Source organism: Mustela lutreola, chromosome 4 (assembly GCF_030435805.1).
Source record: "Mustela lutreola isolate mMusLut2 chromosome 4, mMusLut2.pri, whole genome shotgun sequence".
Lineage (NCBI taxonomy): Eukaryota > Metazoa > Chordata > Mammalia > Carnivora > Mustelidae > Mustela > Mustela lutreola.
Window position 1 is genome coordinate 91888868 of NC_081293.1, and position 18133 is coordinate 91907000.

An 18133-nucleotide genomic window follows, 5' to 3' on the forward strand; every position below is an offset into this window, starting at 1 on the left:
TGGCAGTGTTGAATTCTTGGGTAAGGGGATCTGAGGGTCTTTCAGTAGCACACTGTAGGTACTGACTAAATATTTGTTGAGTAAATGTCTAAAAACAAATTAAAAATGGATACAAATGTAGGTATAGATTTGATTGGGTGGTGGTAAGATAAGGGAATTCCTGCACAAAAGGCTTTTATTTTTTTGAAGTGTGACACTAGTGATGAAGTTTTGGAACACAGGTGAGGTTTGGTGGGGTGAGGTCCAGAGCCGATGACCAAGAAAGGATTCTTGAGACGTCTTAGGTGCAAATGGTGGTTTTATTAAAACACAGGGACAGGACCCAAGGGCAGAAAGAGCTGCTCAGACAGAGGCATGGTTGACTGGGAGCTGAGGAAGGTGAGGACGAAGGGGGTGTCCAGAAGGACTGTCATATGCTAAAGAAGAATTTCAGGATAAGGGAGACCTGGTTATTGTCAAGTCAAGGCTGTTTTTGCCTCTAATGAGGGAAAGCATGAAGACAGTCGGGGGTTTCCTGGAGATATGTTACATTCCTCCTATCACACATCCTTGTCAGTGGGCTTTGGGCTTAGAATAAATTCAGTTTTATTACACTTCCCTCCCCCTTAGCCTCCCTCAATTTTATGGAGGGAGGGTGATATTAGGGCTTCTGGAAACTGAGGTATGGGTGTCTGGAAGTCAGGCTATTGATGAGAAAGCTTCTTCCTTCCTTGTAAGTCGCTAGGACATTCGTAGATGGAGGGAGACTCCTGTCCTGCAGGACTGGGGTCTCTATAAGTTAAGCATCGTTTTTCCTTTAGGGCAGCCAGGAGTGCATGAGGAATGTTACACATATGGCATGGGGAGAGGGTGTAGGGCGCCAGCTTCTGCTTTGTCCTAAGCTTGCCTTCTGCTCCCTCATCCCTAGGACAGGAGCTGGGAGTGAGGTGACATAGTTCAGAATAGGTGGGGGTAGGGATTGTTGAGGCAAGTCTTGAAGGTGTGAAACGGTCATCCATTAGAGGGAAAGCAAACTCACCGGAGAGACAAGGGAGTTTGAAGCCAGGGTTGAATATCCACTGGAGAATTGTGGTCAAGTGTTTTAAAGTACAGCAGGTTGGCTCAGCTGTATGATTCCTTCCTGGTTTCTGGTGCATGCCGCTGGCATTGGTAGAATCATTTCTATAGAAACAAAACAAAAGAGGATAGGCCATTCTTTCACAAATGATGATGAATCAAGTTTTGAATATGCTGGGTTTTTGAGGCACAGGTGGGACATCAGTGAAATAGCATGAGTAGGTAGTCAGTTACACGGGCCTGGTGGGTAAGAAAGAAACAGATGGTCATGTATCAGTGGGAGAGATGTTGGCTAGGGAATGGGAGCTGAAACCAAGGGCACAGTTGATATCACTACAAGAGAGGGTAGCTTGGAAGAGAAAGGTTAACTGAACCCCCGGGGAAACCCTGATGGGAATGTCACATGCATTTCTCAGGCATGCCAATGTTGACACAGATTATTGTAACTCCTGGGGGCCAGAAGCCATGTCTTTGAGATTCATTCATTCTCTGCCTCTGGCATAGCGTGGGCCACATTGAAGGTAATTCTAAAATTCATTCCGATTTGATTTCATTGCACTTTTCATTTACCAGAATCTTGTCATGGTTTGCTAGTGTATCATTTTCTCGAAAAGATTAAATAAGGATCATTTTACAAATATGAGATGAATGACTGAAGGGATTTTGTTTAATTCATTCATTAGCTCGGGAACCACTAAGATGTTACCACCACTTCAAGCAAGAATCTCAAGGCAGACACATATACAATCAGTAATACTTAAACGAATTTGCTTTGATAGATGCAAATAGATATGCAAATAGAATGCAAATGGATGCAAAACTGCCTTCTACCAAAGGAAAGGGGGTCAACTGTACTTCCAGTGGACAAAATTCATTTACATATAGCTAGACAAGATCATCTGCATCCACATCAATTATGTACAATCTATAGAGTTGCAAAATAGCTCAAAGACAAGAAAGGCACAGAATATCCCATAGAATTGGTCAGCCCAGAAGGGTACATGAGACAACACCTGTTTTCCCTTGGAAGACACTATAATCTTTTAGGTTCATTTCAATGTCTTTCGTGATTTTGCCTATGCTTTAAAAGAAAAAAAAGTTACCCTTATCATTCTTATTAGTTTGAAAAAAAACTAATAAAGTACTAGTCTGTTATAAAATACACATGGAAGAATGTTCTGGCACTATCATACCCAATTGGGGTACTAACTGATTAGGAAGATGAGGCAGAATTTGGGAGCCCGTAGGAGGAGTCTGTTTCTGGTTGGAATGGGAAACATTTAAGAATCAAACTAAATGATCTCAAATCCACTCTGGAATGAAACAGGTTATAAGGAAAATACAAAAGATGTTGAAATGGACCTGTTGGCTCATTGTGAGCTTTCCTGGTCAAATTGAGACCTCTACTATGATGCTTGTCCTCCATGTCCCACCCATCCCATACCTGCTATCCTGGCACCAAAGAGCCACCAGACTTTAGGCTCAGTCTGCAGTTCCAAATGGAAACCCTCTGTTCCCACAGTAGTGGACAGGATGACTCTGGTTGCTGGTGGAAGCGTCAGCTGCTTTAGTCCAACAGTTCAAGAGAGGATCAGAAGAGCATAAGGACGATATTGGAAAAAAATGCTCGGACGAATTTCCAGAACACAATATTTCTCTTTGCAATTTTTGAGTGTTCTGTAGCCAACCTGCCAAAAAAAATGTGAAAACTATAAATAGAGAGGAGTGGGAAGAAGAAATGAGGACCTGTCACAGTGCCAGCAAAAATAGGGAACTGAGAATTTTCCAGAGATTCAGAGTCAAAGGGGGTTAATATTTACTTAGAAAAGAAGTCGTGGGCACAAGCTCTAGGATGAAATGAAGGCAAGAGAGGCAAGTTAGGGAATCGAGAGAGAGAGAGACTTGAAGATAAAAAAAAGTCAACTTAAAGTCTCATTCCTCATTAAGGAAAGTACAGATCAGAGAAGAGGGGAGAGACTGGGATATAGTTGATCGCCGATTGTGTATGGCTCTGATTAGAAGCTTTGTATCCACTTTTTAATTTCATCCTCCAGCCTGTTTCCTGGATTCCAGCTTCTATTTCCTATGAAATAGGTACCATCACCAAAGACGAGAGTCAAACATGTAACAGTAGTCAAATCTTTAACAACGCGGACAACTAACTAACCAAAAGCTGGCCCGGGGACCCCTGCAGAGTCAAGTGTTACACGCCCAGTGCCTGGGTTGCGAGGCCATGGTAGGGATCTTGGGAAGGGTTCAGGGTAGGGAGACACACAGCAGGTTCTGGCCAGAGGCTAGTCACCAAACTTTGTGTGGCTGAAGGGGTGTGTACCAGGTGAATGTCCGCTCCCAGATGAAACTGAGGGAAATGTCCTTTGGGAAGGTTTCCGCTGACTCTCTGCCTTTCCTTCATCCTCCCCAGGGTGTTCCATTAGCATTTCGGGTCTGGGGTCTTGCCTGTTGCTCCTGGCTTTGGTGGGCCACGCCACTGCCACAGCCAGGGCTCCAAGTGGCAGTGCACTGTATGGGCTCTTGACTGTTCCCTCCTGACTCTCGGAAGGAGAACAGGCAGCAGGGATTTTCATTCTTTGTTGGCACCTACTCTTTTCAGCATCCCCAAGATCAGTACCCCAGCCTGCACAAGCTCAGGTTCATGTCTTTACCAAAGACCGGCAATAATTTCAGAAAGGAATGACAATGAAGGTAAAAAACAGTTCAACTACTCGCTCATCTGGACTTCTAGGGCAGGTGGGGTTCCCAGACACCTTTGTTCCGTCGGTCTGGCACCCTTGCCCCCTCCCTCGGTGCCTTGGTGATGAGTGTGGGCCTTGCTGTTTGCACTGCCTGAATTTGCCCTTGTCACTTATTAGCACTGTGGCCCTAAAAGTCTGAGAGGCTAAAAGTCATGCCTCTCAGAGCCAATCGGAATAGCTTATTAGACCTATTGATTCTGGCATAGTGGGCCTGTGCGGAAATCTCTCTTCTTCATCCCTCCTCCTTCTCAGTCTTCCCCTCCTCCACCTCTTCCTCCTCCTTCTTTGATGTGTAAACCAAGGTATTTGGGGAGCAGGGAATGATGTGATGTTTGGGATTTACTTTAAAATATATTCCAGACCTCCCCTCTCCCCCAAGAACAAAAATACAGGCACTTTGGGGGCAGTAGAAGGAGGAGGGCCTATGAAACAGTTGGGGAAGCAGAGTGATAAGTACTCGGAAGGGCCGGGATCCTTCTGTTCTACACACTTTGGTGTATGTTTGAGAATTTTCATAATAAGAGTAAACAAACAAAGACCAAATAATGAGGCTTTCATTCCCTATATCCAAATGACCACAACAGGGCATAGAATGCACTTTCATAGTTGCTCCCCTGGCAATTTATTCTGATTCTCCAAATAAGATTCCAGCTCTCATCCTACCTGTCATAGTCTCTGGATATTGACTGGGAACGTTTTCCTCAACAAGACCTTGCCAGGCCCACTGCTAGGGAATGTATTGTTTCAGATTCTGTACTCAGGTTTTAAAGATTTTTTTAAAATTTATTTATCAGAGAGAGAGGGGGAGAGAGCAAGCACAGGCAGACAGAATGGCAGGCAGAGGCAGAGGGAGAAACAGGCTCCCTGCTGAGCAAGGAGCCTGATGTGGGACTGGATCCAAGGACACTGGTATCATGACCTGAGCCGAAGGCAGCTGCTTAACCAAGTGAGCCACCCAGGCGTCCCTGTACTCACGTTTTAAAAAAAAAAGTGACCATTTTCCCGTTTGGAGTGACTCGAATGCAAGACTCACTGTAAGCCATTGTCTTGCTGTGTCCCATCCCTTTCTAAGGACTGCTCATGCTATCTCTGGGAGATCACAGCATTGGGAGGGGCAGCCCAGTCCTGGGCTATTACAGCAAAGCTGCAGCCTGAAGGGCGCGCGTGAGATCTGTGGTTTGAGCTGTCAGAGTCTCACGGAGAAAAAAAAGAGAAATGAATCATCATTTGACCATGACATTCCCACTAAAGGGGAGGACAGTGGGAGAAAGAGCAAGGGAAGAGGAAAGAAAAATCTCAAAATAAATGTGGGGTGGACGGCAGGAGGAGGGGGGGCAGGTGTGGCGATCGAACCAACGCTAGCCACAAACACACGATTCCGCCCATTCTAGAGCGGACTGGACATAAACATGCTCGCACATCTACTTGTCGGCTGTGTTTTGTGGGCCGGTAGCGAGGTGAATCTTTAAGAGCTCTGAGAACCCAAACTTGTGGTCGCTCCCCAGCTGAGCCGAATTGGAGCTGGGAGCTGCCCAGACGACCGGAGGCTGCCAGCTGACCACCTTCCTCCCTACAGATCGCTGGAGCCAAGCTCAGCGGGGGAGAAGCCATGCTCGCGGGTGGGTGCCGAGGCTAAGGGCGGAAGCCAGGTTCCCACAGAGGCCTCCGCGCCCAGGCGGCTGCAGTGGCGGCGCACGGGGACCGGAGGCCTGACACCCGGACGCGCCCCCCTCTCTGGACAACCGGCGCAGAAGTAAAGGGCCAGCATCCCGCCACGGCTATGCTTTCCGCGGGACAATCTCGGAAGAAGGTTCTCGAAGAGGTTCGCAGGCCGATTTTCTGAGGGAAAGGGGGAGGTGGGGATGGAGCGCCCCTGACCCTCCCCGCCCTCCCCTCTCCCGCTCACCCGACATCACCAGCGGCGGGGCTGCCCTGCAGAAACGTAGGCGAGGTTGTAGTGTCGCCCTCCGCCGATCGGAGGCAGCATCACCTGCTGGCTGGACTGCAGCGGCCTGCGCGCCTCTCTTGGCGGAGGCGGCGGAGGCGGCGGAGGCGGGCCTGCGGAGGCGTCCTCTTTCATTGGCCAGGCGGGGGCGCTGCCATGTTGGAGGTAGCGGTGCCTTCTGAGCGGTGGAAACGCCGTGGCTTCACCGGTAGCGTCGGGGAGCGCAGCCTCCTACCTTTCCTCCTCGCTCGAGTGTTGGTGCTGAGAGGCTGCGGCCGGCGGGATGGAGAGAAGTAGGATGAACCTGCCCAAGGGGCCGGACTCGCTCTGCTTCGACAAGGACGAGTTCATGAAGGTGCGCGCCAGGGCTCTGCTCCCCGGAGCCGGGCCGTGGGTGGCCTGCCCTCCTTGGCCCTCTGGGGCCTCTCCTCGGGCTTCTCCTGCGGGCTTCCTGGGCCCTCCCCGCCCCGGACGGGTCCTCGGCGGGGACCTCGCTGCACTTCGCAGTGAGTCTCTTGGCCTTGGGTGGGCTAGGTGCAGCCTGGAGAAAGCACTCCTGTGAAATCGTGCACATTGAATGAAAAGGCCTGAAAGTTCAGGGCAAGTGGTTTTGAGCTAAACGTAAAAGCCCCGGACCCGTAGGACCGTGTACCGTGCGGCACAGTCAGACCGCCGCTCCCCCGGCCTGACAGAGGCCTCCCAGTGCCTTGTGCCTAGAAGCTGAGCGACTGTGCGTTGAACACATCTCTGAACGCACGTACTTACCAGGAATCGGGTCAAAAAGGCACTTAACCTAACGTTTATGCCTGACTTTCGTCTTAAGCTCCCAGAATGAGAAATCTGAAAGACTGTACTGTCCTTACTGGTTCTGGTCCAGTACTACAAAGCATACCAAGCTCCTTTTCTAAAGTTGCCCTACTTCTCTTGGTGAGGTCAGCCTGAAGCTGGCAGCAGATAACTGTAGGACATAAACTTACAGAATAGAAATTTAAATTGAAAAGACTTTACTAACAGGAAAGGTTCATCAGACATAGCCTTGAAAATGTCCCAAGGTTTGAATCAGAGCCAGGAGGATCTTTATCTGTTTTCTGTATCCCTCTGGGTCTGTACTTAAACTATCAAAACGTATATGTTTAATTTCTAAGGATTGGGATTTAGTAGCTGGTTTCAGTGTTAAAAAGTTTTGGCTCTGTAGGTACCTAAAATTCTGAAAAGAGTTTGAATTTCTTACTTTTTTATGGCTTCAAGTCATAATATGTTTTTTTCTTTTTTGGGTTAACCAGCTAGTTCCTTTTTGATACTTGCATTCAGATCACATCTCCCAAACTCTGGCTTTAAAAGTGCTTATGTCTGGTGTGGCCATATCATTTTTAATATGTAGGGATGTCTAGACGAAGGTATATTGTACTCTTGTACTTGTATGGTGATGTTGAGCCACTGTAGTAAAAGGTGTAAATTGAATGGAGTGTCTGAAGGAGAGCACAGAGTGAATTCTCTGAATCAGAAACCTTTTGTTAACGAAGGACACGTGATGAGGAGAGAGGTCATTGGAAGAAGAAAAGGCACACACACAGACTTAAAGAATCTCAAAGCATGGAAGTCTCTTTAGCTTGTCTGTCTTTGGACTTCGTCAGGCTTTCTTTGGGCCTAACACTAGCATTTTCTCGCACTTCCTCGCCCCGCCATCTTTCTCTCTCTGAGCCGACAGAATGCCTTTGGTCAAAGCAGCTTCGGAAAATAGAAATCTCAAAATAGCAGTTCTAAAGTAGGACTTAGAGGTAGGAAGAGAGCAAATTGGGAAAGTGGCTAGAATGCCAGCAATTCCATATTCTTTCAAGGCTCTGACATTTTTAAATATAATGTACAATTTGTAGTGTTAATGAACGTGACCCCTTCATACATAGAAGGAAAATACATGGAACAGCTGTTCTGTGTAAAGTGGTATTGATCTTCTATGTGGGAGCTGGAGATAAAGGTTATATGCAATTTGTGTTTCCGTCAGAGAGATGTTTTGTTAAGTTACAGTTCCGAGGCAGAAATGAGTGGAGAGCTTGCTGTCGGGGTTGTATTTCTACATAGGTGTCTTGTTTGGCACATTTTGGAATGAGACTGGGATGGTAGAAAGGGAGATGGGGTGGGGCTGCGGGTTGCACCTTGGACACTGCATACATTGAGGGGTCCACGTTGATGCAGTCTTCACGGTAGAGCTGCAGTCAGGTTTACAGCAGGAAGTTGCATGGTCATATTTGTTGAGTTCGAGCTGACTGGTGGCAGGAGACTACTTAAAAAGTCATGTTTATGAGATCTAATGAGAAATAGAAGGGGAAAGGTATGCAAAAGAGGTAGGTGATCAAAGTGCAGGAATGGCAGATGGGGAAGGGTCACCTGGGGCAGAGGCACTGGCAACATCATACTTTGTCGGCTTAGAAATATGAAAATCCTTTGGGTTGACAGCCAAATAATAGATGAGCAGGACATAAGGTATTGGTAGTAGGGGGAGAAAGTGGCATAACAGATAATTTAGACCATTTACATGGGTGTGCTATTGACATCACATGTAGCCTTCCTCTTCCATCTCAACATATGACTTCATCTCCAGTCATACAGAAAAATTAGCAGCCATCCCACGGGACCTCCTCCATCCTGCTGATCATGATCCCATTCTTGTATTTGTCCCCTTCTCCTCCTCGCCTGGTATGGGGAGGGGCTCTCCTTCCTCCTCGGGTTCAGTCTCCACTCTGGCTCGGAGTCCATGCCCTCCCGCCCTTCCAGGAGCCTGTGAGGATCCTCTCCCCTGCACTCCTTCCCATCATGCGCTCCTGTTTGATTCTCTCCCACTTGACTGCCCCACCTCTAGGTATTGCCCTGTCACTGTCGCGCATCACAGCCAGTGCTCAGGGGTTGACTTGACTTTCCCACCTTCCACCCTTCAGGCCCTGTCGTTCCACTAAAGAGTTCTTACCAAAACTGTTTCTAAGTCAGTGCACCCGACCTTTCTCTGTCTCCTTACTCGACATCGCAGTAGACCAAATGCTCTGCATTGCTTCCTGTCTTTCTTCTACCTCTCTGATGTGTCTCCTGTGCAAAGTCATGCTCCTGGTAGCCACTGAATGCTAATTATGGGCTCAGCCCCGTGTTCCTTTCTTTCCCTAGATGACCTTTTGTGCAGCTTCATGACCACCTATCAGCAGGTAAGGCAGATTCCTGTCTCTGGCCCACACGCCTCCTGAGCACCAGTTCTGTGTATCGGACTTGCTGACCTTTCTTCTTGGATGTGTCTGTGGCCCCTCAGACTCATCAGGTTCAAGACGGAATTCATGAGCACCTCCTCCACTGAAAACCACCTTTCTTATTCTATTGCCTCTCTCAGTAAACACTTCATCCGTTTAGCCTGGAGTCGGGAAACCAGAAGTCAACTCCTACTCTGTCACCTTTCCAAAATCTAGTCTGTCACACCAAGTCCTGTGGATTCACTTCCTAAACCTCTTGAGTCCATATACATCTTTCCATCTCTTCTCGTACCTTTGCAGTGCGCCCTTGCCATCACACACCGTAGAAGCTTCTCACCCAGTCTCCATGTGCCTTCCTTGTCTTTCTGGCCCCTGGTCTACACTGCAGGCAAGCCACTCTTGTCAGAATGCGGATGTGATCTTGTATGTACCAGGTGACTGGTCAGTCCACCAGCTCTTGAAAAACCATTTTCCCACGCACTCGAACGTATTTCAAAGAGAATCAGTCCCCCATGGGGTAGTTTTCCTTGGTAGACAGTTTGTTTCTGTGCTGAGCCAGTCTGCCTCCTTTGAACTTCTCTGTGTCAGTTCCTCTCTGGAACCTGTGGCTTCGTTGGCACCCCGGGTAGGCACATGAAGACCTTTTCCATGAGAAGTGAAGGCAGGAGCCCTCTGGACGGTGAATGTATGTACCCTCATGTTCCATAGGTAAAAGAACCGTGTGTGGGGGTGGGGGGGTAAGTCCTTGAGGCTCCTCCCTGTTCTAATTGGGTGAACTGGGAATTTTGAGACAGGCAGCAGGTCCTGTGTGTCCTTGTTTGCAGGGAGCATGCATTCTGATGGACAAAACGGAAAAGGGGAAGAATGAGCAGCTGCTCAGATCTGTTTGTGCTGTGCTGGCTGATTAGCTGTGACCTGCAGATGTGGGTCCCATCCTCAGCTCTGCTCTCTGCCTGCTTATGTCTGACTTGGGGCAAATCACTCGCCTCGGGCCTTCTGTTTGCTTGTTAGTATAATGAGGTGGTGCTGAAAGACCCCTCCCCGGGAAGATAGATAGGATAACTAACCGCTTGTTTGCTTTTCTGTAAATCGCTGGCTTTTAGATATAATATTAGGATCCCAGTTGTGTGATTAATTGCTCTTTTGCCTTTCTGTAACCGCTTGGCTTTTAGGGCATGACACTTGACTCCTGTTTGAACAAGATACCCTCTCCTAATAGCCGGGGCATGGTCACGTAGGCAAGGGGGCTGCATGGTCACATAGGTCACGTAGCCAGGATGCCTTTCTGCTGAGTAATAAGGTCAAACTTCCCCTCTTTGTTTCCCCTTCCCGCCTTTCTCTTCGCGCGAGGGGGTCTTCCAGGGCCAATCCACTAACACCAAGTATGCCTTTTTCAAAAGTTCAAACTGTCCACCAATCAGTTGCACCCCACCCAAAACTTGTTTGTACCTGTCTATAAAAACCCTGCACCACCCCAGCCAGGTGTGCTCAGCTAGCAGGAGCTGCTGACCACCCGCAGGCGCGCGCTGACCACCCGCAGGCGCCTGCGTAACAATAAAGAACCTCTTGCTGATTGCATCCAGTGGCAGTGTTGGATTCTTGGGTAAGGGGATCCGCGGGTCTTTCAGTGCTTATCTATGTGATCTTTGCCGGCTCCTCTGAAAAGACTCCAGTCCATCCTGGCTTGCAGATAAGGAAACTGAGGCCTGAGGTGTGATGACTTCCTTTAAAGCCACACAGCTAGTTGGGGCCAATCACAGGCCAGATCTCCTGACCCCCACGCATCAGTCCTTGGAAATCCTACTGTAATATGTTCCTTTCCAGAGGCCACAGGTGGGAACTGAGGGAAGTGGGACAATCAGAACATTAAGAATAGCGCAGAAGATGGCACAATGTCCGCATGCCTTGGCACCTGCATTTCACCAATAGGGCCACCTCTTACCTTAGAAGAAGTTCCCACAGGGCTGGTGATCTGGATGCCTGGCCTGGAACTTAGCTACGGTAAACGGGACCAGAGGGAAGTGATGGCTGTCTGAGGTGGACTTTTTGACGGCGGCTGGAGATAGTAACTGACAGAGGAGGAAGAGGGAAGAGTGACAGATGGTAGATAGCCGCAGGCCTGCAGGTCAGCCACTGTTGCTCCTGGTTGCCCATCCCCAGGAGCCATCTTCGTATCACAGGATACGAAGGAGCTGAGTGCTTACCCTGTGGGTTCTTAGTTCGATGTCACGTCTTGATGACAAGATTCCATTCTCTTCCGCATCAGTTTGAGACAGACATCGTAATGAAATTCTAATTAGCCAAATATGGAATGTAAGCCTGGAACTCATTTTATAGAGAAATTTTCTTATGTGAACTACTTTCCCTGATGATAGAGGAGTTGTGACGATGTAACATCAGATAAAGTTTATCTGATTGGCACTTGTAAGAGGGGTTCCCGGCAAAAAAACTGTTTTTTTGTTGTTTTTTGTTGTTGTTGTCCTCCCTTTTGATCTTTCATTTCCATTCCTTTTTTTTTTTTTTTTTGTCTTGTGAGCGGTCACCTGATTTATAAAAAGATGCAACAAAAAGTAAAATGGTACAAGATAATCAGTTTCAAAACATAAAAAAGTGAGTGTCTTTAGCCATAGCTCAGAACAGAGGAACTGGGTAAGGAGAATTGCTTGTATGAACTGGCAACAAGAAAAGTTGGTAAAGGAGAGCTGAGGAACTCTATTAAGACATAGGAGTGAGGGGCTCCATCATCATCTGGCATTCACTCATTGTCGTCTATATGGTTAGAGATGTCCATGATGGGAACTCCAGCAATCTTCTGGGTCTGGGTCAGCTGATGCCACAGTGTAACACCTCTGAATTACTTCCGTACTGAGCAGTCATCTGCATAGTTTGTCTTGTGTGTACGTGGTAATTGTTTGAATCTTGGCTCTTTCGCAATCCTTAGAGCCTCTTGATACTTTCACCCCGGTTTCTCAGTTTCAGCCATTACACAGTCAGTTGTACAACTGGTACACTTGGCACACAGCCCATCCATCATTGACCAGTCAAGTTTGGCCTAAATAGAAAAGTTGATAAAGTCGGTACCAACCAGGATGTGGTAAGTCGGCCCAGCTGTGTGTTTATATTGGAAAAAGCAGGAGGGATGTTGGGGGACTTCTCTTTCCTTGAGTGCATGGGATCCTTCTTTTCTTTCTTTTTAGGTTTTAATCTGTCCTTCTCTCGGAGAAGGATCTCAGAGCTAAGCATTCACTTCCCGGTCACATACTTGCTTGCTTTCTCTTGCTTCCCCATGTTCACACCATGCCCATTTCTCTTTGCTTTTGATTTTCTGATTCACTCTTTGTAGTACTATAAAACTTATTTAAATAAGATGTTGGCCTACTAAGTTATTGATTATTAGTAAGTTCTTTGTTCAAAATTTGAGAGCAAGAAGTATTATGTAAATATATCTTTTTGTTATTTAACTAGTCTTACAACATGTAGCATCAAATTTCTTGAAACATTTAAACAAATTAATCACAAACTGGGGCTTGGGCTCTTTCTTTTTTTTTTTTTTTTTTAAGTAATCTCTTTACCCAACATGGGACTTGAACTCACAACCTTGAGATCAAGACCTGCATGCTCCAGTGACTGAACGAGCCAGGTGCCCTTTGGGCTTTTTGTTTTTAAGTTCCTCAGGTGAGGGGGTACCTTAGTGGCTCAGAGGGTTAAGCTTCTGCCTTCAGCTCAGGTCATGGTCTCAGGGTCCTGGGATCGAGCCCTGCATGGGACACTCTGCTCAGCATGGAGCATGATTCCCTCCCTCTCTGCCTACTTGTGATCTCTCTCTCTGTGTCAAATAAATAAATAAAATCTTTTTTAAAAAAAGTTCCTTAAGTGATTCTAATGTGTGACCAGTGTTGAGAACTCTAGCACTGGATAATTCCTTTAAATAGCTCAAGAAATTAATTTTGAAAAGCGAACTAAAAGGCTACATAGATTATGATTGGTGTTAAATTGAGGGGAAAAAAGAGATAAAGAGAAGAAATCAGCTGGAACAGAGTGTAATTAGGTACTCAAATATTTGTTAGATGGATAAATACATTTACGGAATGTAGGGTTTGTTTTTTTTTTTTTTTATCTCTTCATAAATATGTCAAATGGGTATATAAATTCAACAAAGGAGTTTGATATAAAATTGATTAAAATGTTAGAACAGAAGTTTTTTAGAATTTCAGTGTTACTATTTCATGATGCTTTTAAGATGATCTCTCTGTAGATGGTGGGAAGATCTTGTTAGCATATGTTTTTAATTTCTCAAGCTTGAATAATTTAGTCACCGAACAAAGATTTAGAATGAGTTTTGGGAGACACAAGTCCTAGATTATGTCCCCACCTAGCTGGGTCAGAGATTTGAGAGCAGGGGCTGGAGGGAAGAGCTCCAAGGACATTTTTGTATACATGCTGATACCTTGGGCAGGAACACTCTTCCCACACTTCCTATGGCTAGCTCCTTTGTGTCATTTGGATCTCAACTCATTGTTCTATATTTCCTGGTTCATCCAAGTTAAAATACATCCCATTTGTCACTCAACCTTTACTGTGTCCTGTTTTCTTTTTAGCTGTGATCACTATTCATTAATCACTATTTGATCACTGTTCATTGATATAATGTCTGTTTACATATTTATTTTCTCATTTCTGCATTAGAATATCTGCTCCTTAAAAGCAGAGACCTTGTCTTTTCTTTTCATGACTGTGTCCCCAGGTCTTAGAGCAGAGCTGGAGTTGCATGATAAATATTTGAGGAATATTTATGGGATATACAGGGACATTGTTTTCAAGAATGGTTGGAAACACACACATATGTGAGCTCACACAATCTTTCTATGTCTTTCAACCCCTCTGTAGTGTGCAGATTAGTGCTTAACTATTTTGGTTTTTTGTTTCGATGAAATGGGACATGTTTCAGGGCAGAGCTCATAAATTTCATATGCCCTCTTTGTACTTCTCATCATTACAGAGTGATGGTTCTGGGGGATTCTGCTTCTTGTGGAGATACTATATAGTGATTTTATAAGTCCATGTATCTGGGAAGGAGTGTTTTACTTCTTGGCAGCTTAGAGAACTTCAATCTTTCCAAATTCCATGTAATTTTCATAGCATTAAAGCTACTAATTTCAGATTATTGGTAAGTTTTAAATGATTAATTCCCAGGTTCCTTTTAATTAGTCTTTGTTTGCCATCCCTGATTGCAGCTAGTTAGTAAAGTAGCTAAACTTTTAAACTCTACTTGGTTTTAATTTTGAGTGATGTTACTGCTTCTCTCATGGTTAATGGTTCTTAATTACCTGCAGCTTGTCTGGTTTGCTCATTTATTTTCCTGTGTTCCAACACCTCTTGTGATCTCCCAACTTCTGGCCTTTTGGGGGATTTGTACTTTAACTGGGTTCAGATAGGAAATACCCCTGAGTACAAAGAGAAGATATTTTTCTTCTAACTTCACTATCTCCTATTATTAATGTATTACATTGTTGTGGTACATGTGTTACAACTGATGAACCAGCATTGATACAGTATTAATTAAAATCCATGGTTTACATTAGGGTTCACTCCTCTTTCTATAGTTCTGTGGGTTTTGACAAATGTATAATGTTATTTACCTACTGTTGGTATCTTACAGCCTAGTTTCCTTGCCTTGAAAACCCCTGTACCTCATCTATTTGTTTCTTCTCCTCTCTCTGCACCCTCCTCGCTCACCCCTCAGCCCAGGATCTTTTAACTGTCTAGAGTTTTACCTTTTCAGAGGCACCTGGCTGGTTTAGTTGCTAGGGCATCTGACTCTTGATCTCGGGGTTGTGAGTTCTAGCCACCACATTGGGTATAGAGATGACCCAAAAAATAAATAAAAATAAAAATGTTGGTTAATTTTTACCTTTTCCAGAATGCCATAGAGTTGGAATCATATAGTATTTAGCCTTTGAGACTGGTCTTTCACTTAGCAATATGCATTTAAGGTTCTTCAAAGTCTTGTGGCTTAATAATTCATCTTTTAATTGTCGAATAATCCATTGTGTGGGTGTGGCACAGTGTACCTGTTCACCTACTGAAGGAGATTTGGATTGCTTCCAAGTTTTGGCACTTCAGAGAATAAAGCTGCTGTAAACATCCGTGTGCAGGTTTTTGTGTGGACACTAGTTTTAAGCTCTTTTGGGTAAATACAAAGGAGCACAATTACTGATCTTATAGTGAGAATGTGTTTAGTTCTGTGAGAAACTGCCAAGCTGTCTCACACAGTGCCTCCCATTTTGCATTCTGACCAAACAGTGAATGAGAGTTCGGTTGTCCCACATCCTTGCTAGCATTTGGTATTACTAGTGCTTTGGATTTTTTATATTCTATGTGATATGTAATAGTACCTTGTTTAAATTTACAATTTCTTAATGACATACAAAGTTGAGCATCTTTTCAGATTCTTTTTTTTTTCTTTTTTAAAGATTCTATTTATTTATTAACAGCACAAGCACACGGAGAGGTAGCAGCAGGCAGCGGGAGAGGGAAAAAAGCAGGCTCCTCGCTGAGCTGGGGGCCCAGTGTGGGGTTCAGTCCCAGGACCTGAGCTAAAGGCAGATGCTTAACTGACTGGGTTTCCCAGCCACCGCTCTTTTCACATTTTTAAATTAGGTTTGATTTCTTGTTGCTACTAAGACATCTTTATATTATATTTCTTATTTTAAGTCCTTTACCATGGATGTGTTTTGCAGATATTTACTCTGTGACTGGTCTTTTCATTCTCTCTCTCTCTTTTTTTTTAAGATTTTATTTATTTATTTGTCAGAGAGAGAGCAAGCGAGCGAGAGCGAGCACAGGCAGTCAGAGTGGAAGGCAGAGTCAGAAGGAGAAGCAGGCTCCCTGCGGAGCAAGGATCCCGATGTGGGACTCGATCCCAGGACGCTGGGATCATGACCTGACCCGAAGGCAGCTGCTTAACCAACTGAGCCACCCAGGTGTCCCGTCTTTTCATTCTCTTAACAGTGTCTTACAGAGAAGTTTAATTTTAACAAAGTCCCTCTCATCAATTTTTTCTTTCATAGATCATGCTTTTGGTTTTATATCTGAAAAGTCATTGCCAAATCCAAGGATCCCTACATTTTTTCTTATGTCATCTTTAAGAAGTTTTGCATTTTATGTTTAGGTTTTGTGAAAGGTGTGAAAAGTTTGTTTTTATTCTTTTCATTTGTTTGTTTTGTCTTATCAATGTCCCATTGTTCGGTTCCATTTGTTGAAGACTGTCCTTGCCATTGAGTTGCCTTTGCCTGTGTGTGTGGATGTTTTTCTGGGCTCTCCACTCTGTTCCAAGCACCTGTCTCTTTTGCCAGGCACCTTCTATCTTAATCACTATAGCTTTAATAGTAAGTCTTGAGATTGGGTGGTGACAATCCTCAATTTCCTTTTTTTCCCCCTCTTTAATATTTTGTTGACTACTCTGGGACTCTTGGTTTTCCAGTTTTCCATCCAAATTTTAGAGTCAACATGTTGGTATCCACAGAATAACTTCCTGGCATTTTGATTGGGATTGCATTGAGTCTGTCGATCAGTTTGGGAAGAACTGACCTCTTAACAGTATTGAGTGTTCTTACCCAAGATTATGGACTTTCTCTCCACTTCACATCTTACCTTGATTGTTGTCTTTCATCAGAATTTTATACTTTTTCTCACATAGATCTTGTGCATATTTCGTTAGATTTGCACCTAAGTATTAATTTTTTTTGGTATGCTAATGTAAATGGTCTTGCATTTTTAACTTCAAATTCCACTTGTACATTGCTGGTATATACGAAAGCAATTGACTTTTTAAATTTTTTAATTAAAATTCAATCTCGTTAACATATAGTGTACTTTTAGTTTCATGGTTAGAATTTCGTGATTCATTGGTTGCATACAACACCCAGAGCTCATCCCAACAAGTGCCCTCCTTAATACCCCTCACCCAGTTACCCCAACTTTCCCCTCTCCAGTAACCCTCAGTTTGTTTCCTGTAGTTAAGTCTCTTGTGATTTGCCTCCCTGTCTGTTTCTATTTTTCCTTCCCTTCTCCTATATTCATCTGTTGTTTCTTAAGTTCCTCATGTGACTGAAACTATATGGTATTTGTCTTCCTCTGGTTCCATCCATGTCCTTGCAAATGGCAAGATTTTGTTCTTTTTGATGACTGAGTTGTGTGTGTGTGTGTGTATGTGTGTGTGTGTACCACATCTTCTTTATCCATTCATTTGTTGATGGACATCTGGGCTCTTTCAATAGTTTGACTATAAACATTGGGGTGCTTTTGCCCCTTCAAATCACTTTGTGTACTTTGGATAAACATCTAATAGGGCAATTGCTAAGTCGTTGGGTTGTTACATTTTTAACTTTTTGAGGAGCCTCCATACTGTTTTCCAGAGTTGCATTCCCACCAACAGTGTAGGAGGATTCCCCTTTCTCCACATCCTCGCCAACATCTGTTGTTTCCTGACTTGTTAATTTTAGCCATTTTGACTGATGTAAGGTGGTGTCTCATTGTGGTTTTGATTTGTATTTCCCTGATGCTGAGTGATGTGGAGCCCATTTGGATGTCTTCTTTGGTCTGTTCATGTCTTCTCTCCATTTCTTGACTGGATTTTTTTGTTTTTTGGATGTTGAGTTTGATAAATTCTTTATAAATTTTGAATACTGGCCCTTTGTCTGATACATCATTGGAAAGCAATTGACTTCTGTATTTTAACTGTGTATCATGCAATCTTGTTATAATCACTTGACTAGTTTCAGGAGGGTGTGGGTGTGGGGTGTGAAGTCTTTGTATTTTCTGTAGACAGTCATGTCATCTGTCAACAAAGTTTTATTCTTTCCCAGGTTGTATACCTTTTGTTTCCTTTTCTTACCTTATTTCATTAGTTTGGCCTTCCAGTATAGTATTGAATAGTAGTAGTAGGAGGGACATCCTTGCCTTGATTCCCTGTCTTCTATTTTCTCAGTATTAATATCATGTTAGCTTTGGATTTTTGGAGACATTCTTTATCTAGTTGAGGAAGTCCTCCTATTCCTAGTTTCCTGAGGGTTAATAATGAAGAGGTGTGGATTTTGTTAAATGCTTTTTTTCCTCCCTTCATTGATATGATCATGTGATTTTTTTTC

The 18133-nt window shown here is 44.5% G+C and overlaps 1 protein-coding gene and 1 long non-coding RNA gene across 9 annotated transcripts in view; one reads left to right on the top strand and one right to left on the bottom strand.

Moving 5' to 3' along the window:
* Positions 1-274: 274 nt before the first annotated feature.
* On the bottom strand, positions 275-5815 carry LOC131829123 (uncharacterized). The gene is made up of 3 exons (XR_009352744.1): positions 5716-5815; positions 2501-2744; positions 275-1161 (listed from the first exon to the last, which is right to left on the bottom strand). It is a non-coding gene; the product is annotated as an uncharacterized LOC131829123 (long non-coding RNA).
* A 67-nt stretch (positions 5816-5882) lies between these two features.
* Positions 5883-18133, top strand: part of LOC131829122 (conserved oligomeric Golgi complex subunit 2-like) — a 30017-nt gene continuing 17766 nt past the window's right edge. For 3 of the 8 annotated variants that reach the window (XR_009352738.1, XR_009352737.1, XR_009352740.1), the window contains exon 1: positions 5884-6109. Coding sequence is in view for 1 of the 8 variants with exons in the window: in XM_059170538.1 (XP_059026521.1) it covers positions 6038-6109 (72 nt within the window). In the remaining 7 variants the exon portion in view is untranslated. Of the gene's footprint in view, positions 6110-18133 lie in introns of all 8 variants that reach the window. The other 5 variants (XR_009352741.1, XR_009352739.1, XR_009352743.1 and 2 more) reach the window with 3 other exon arrangements.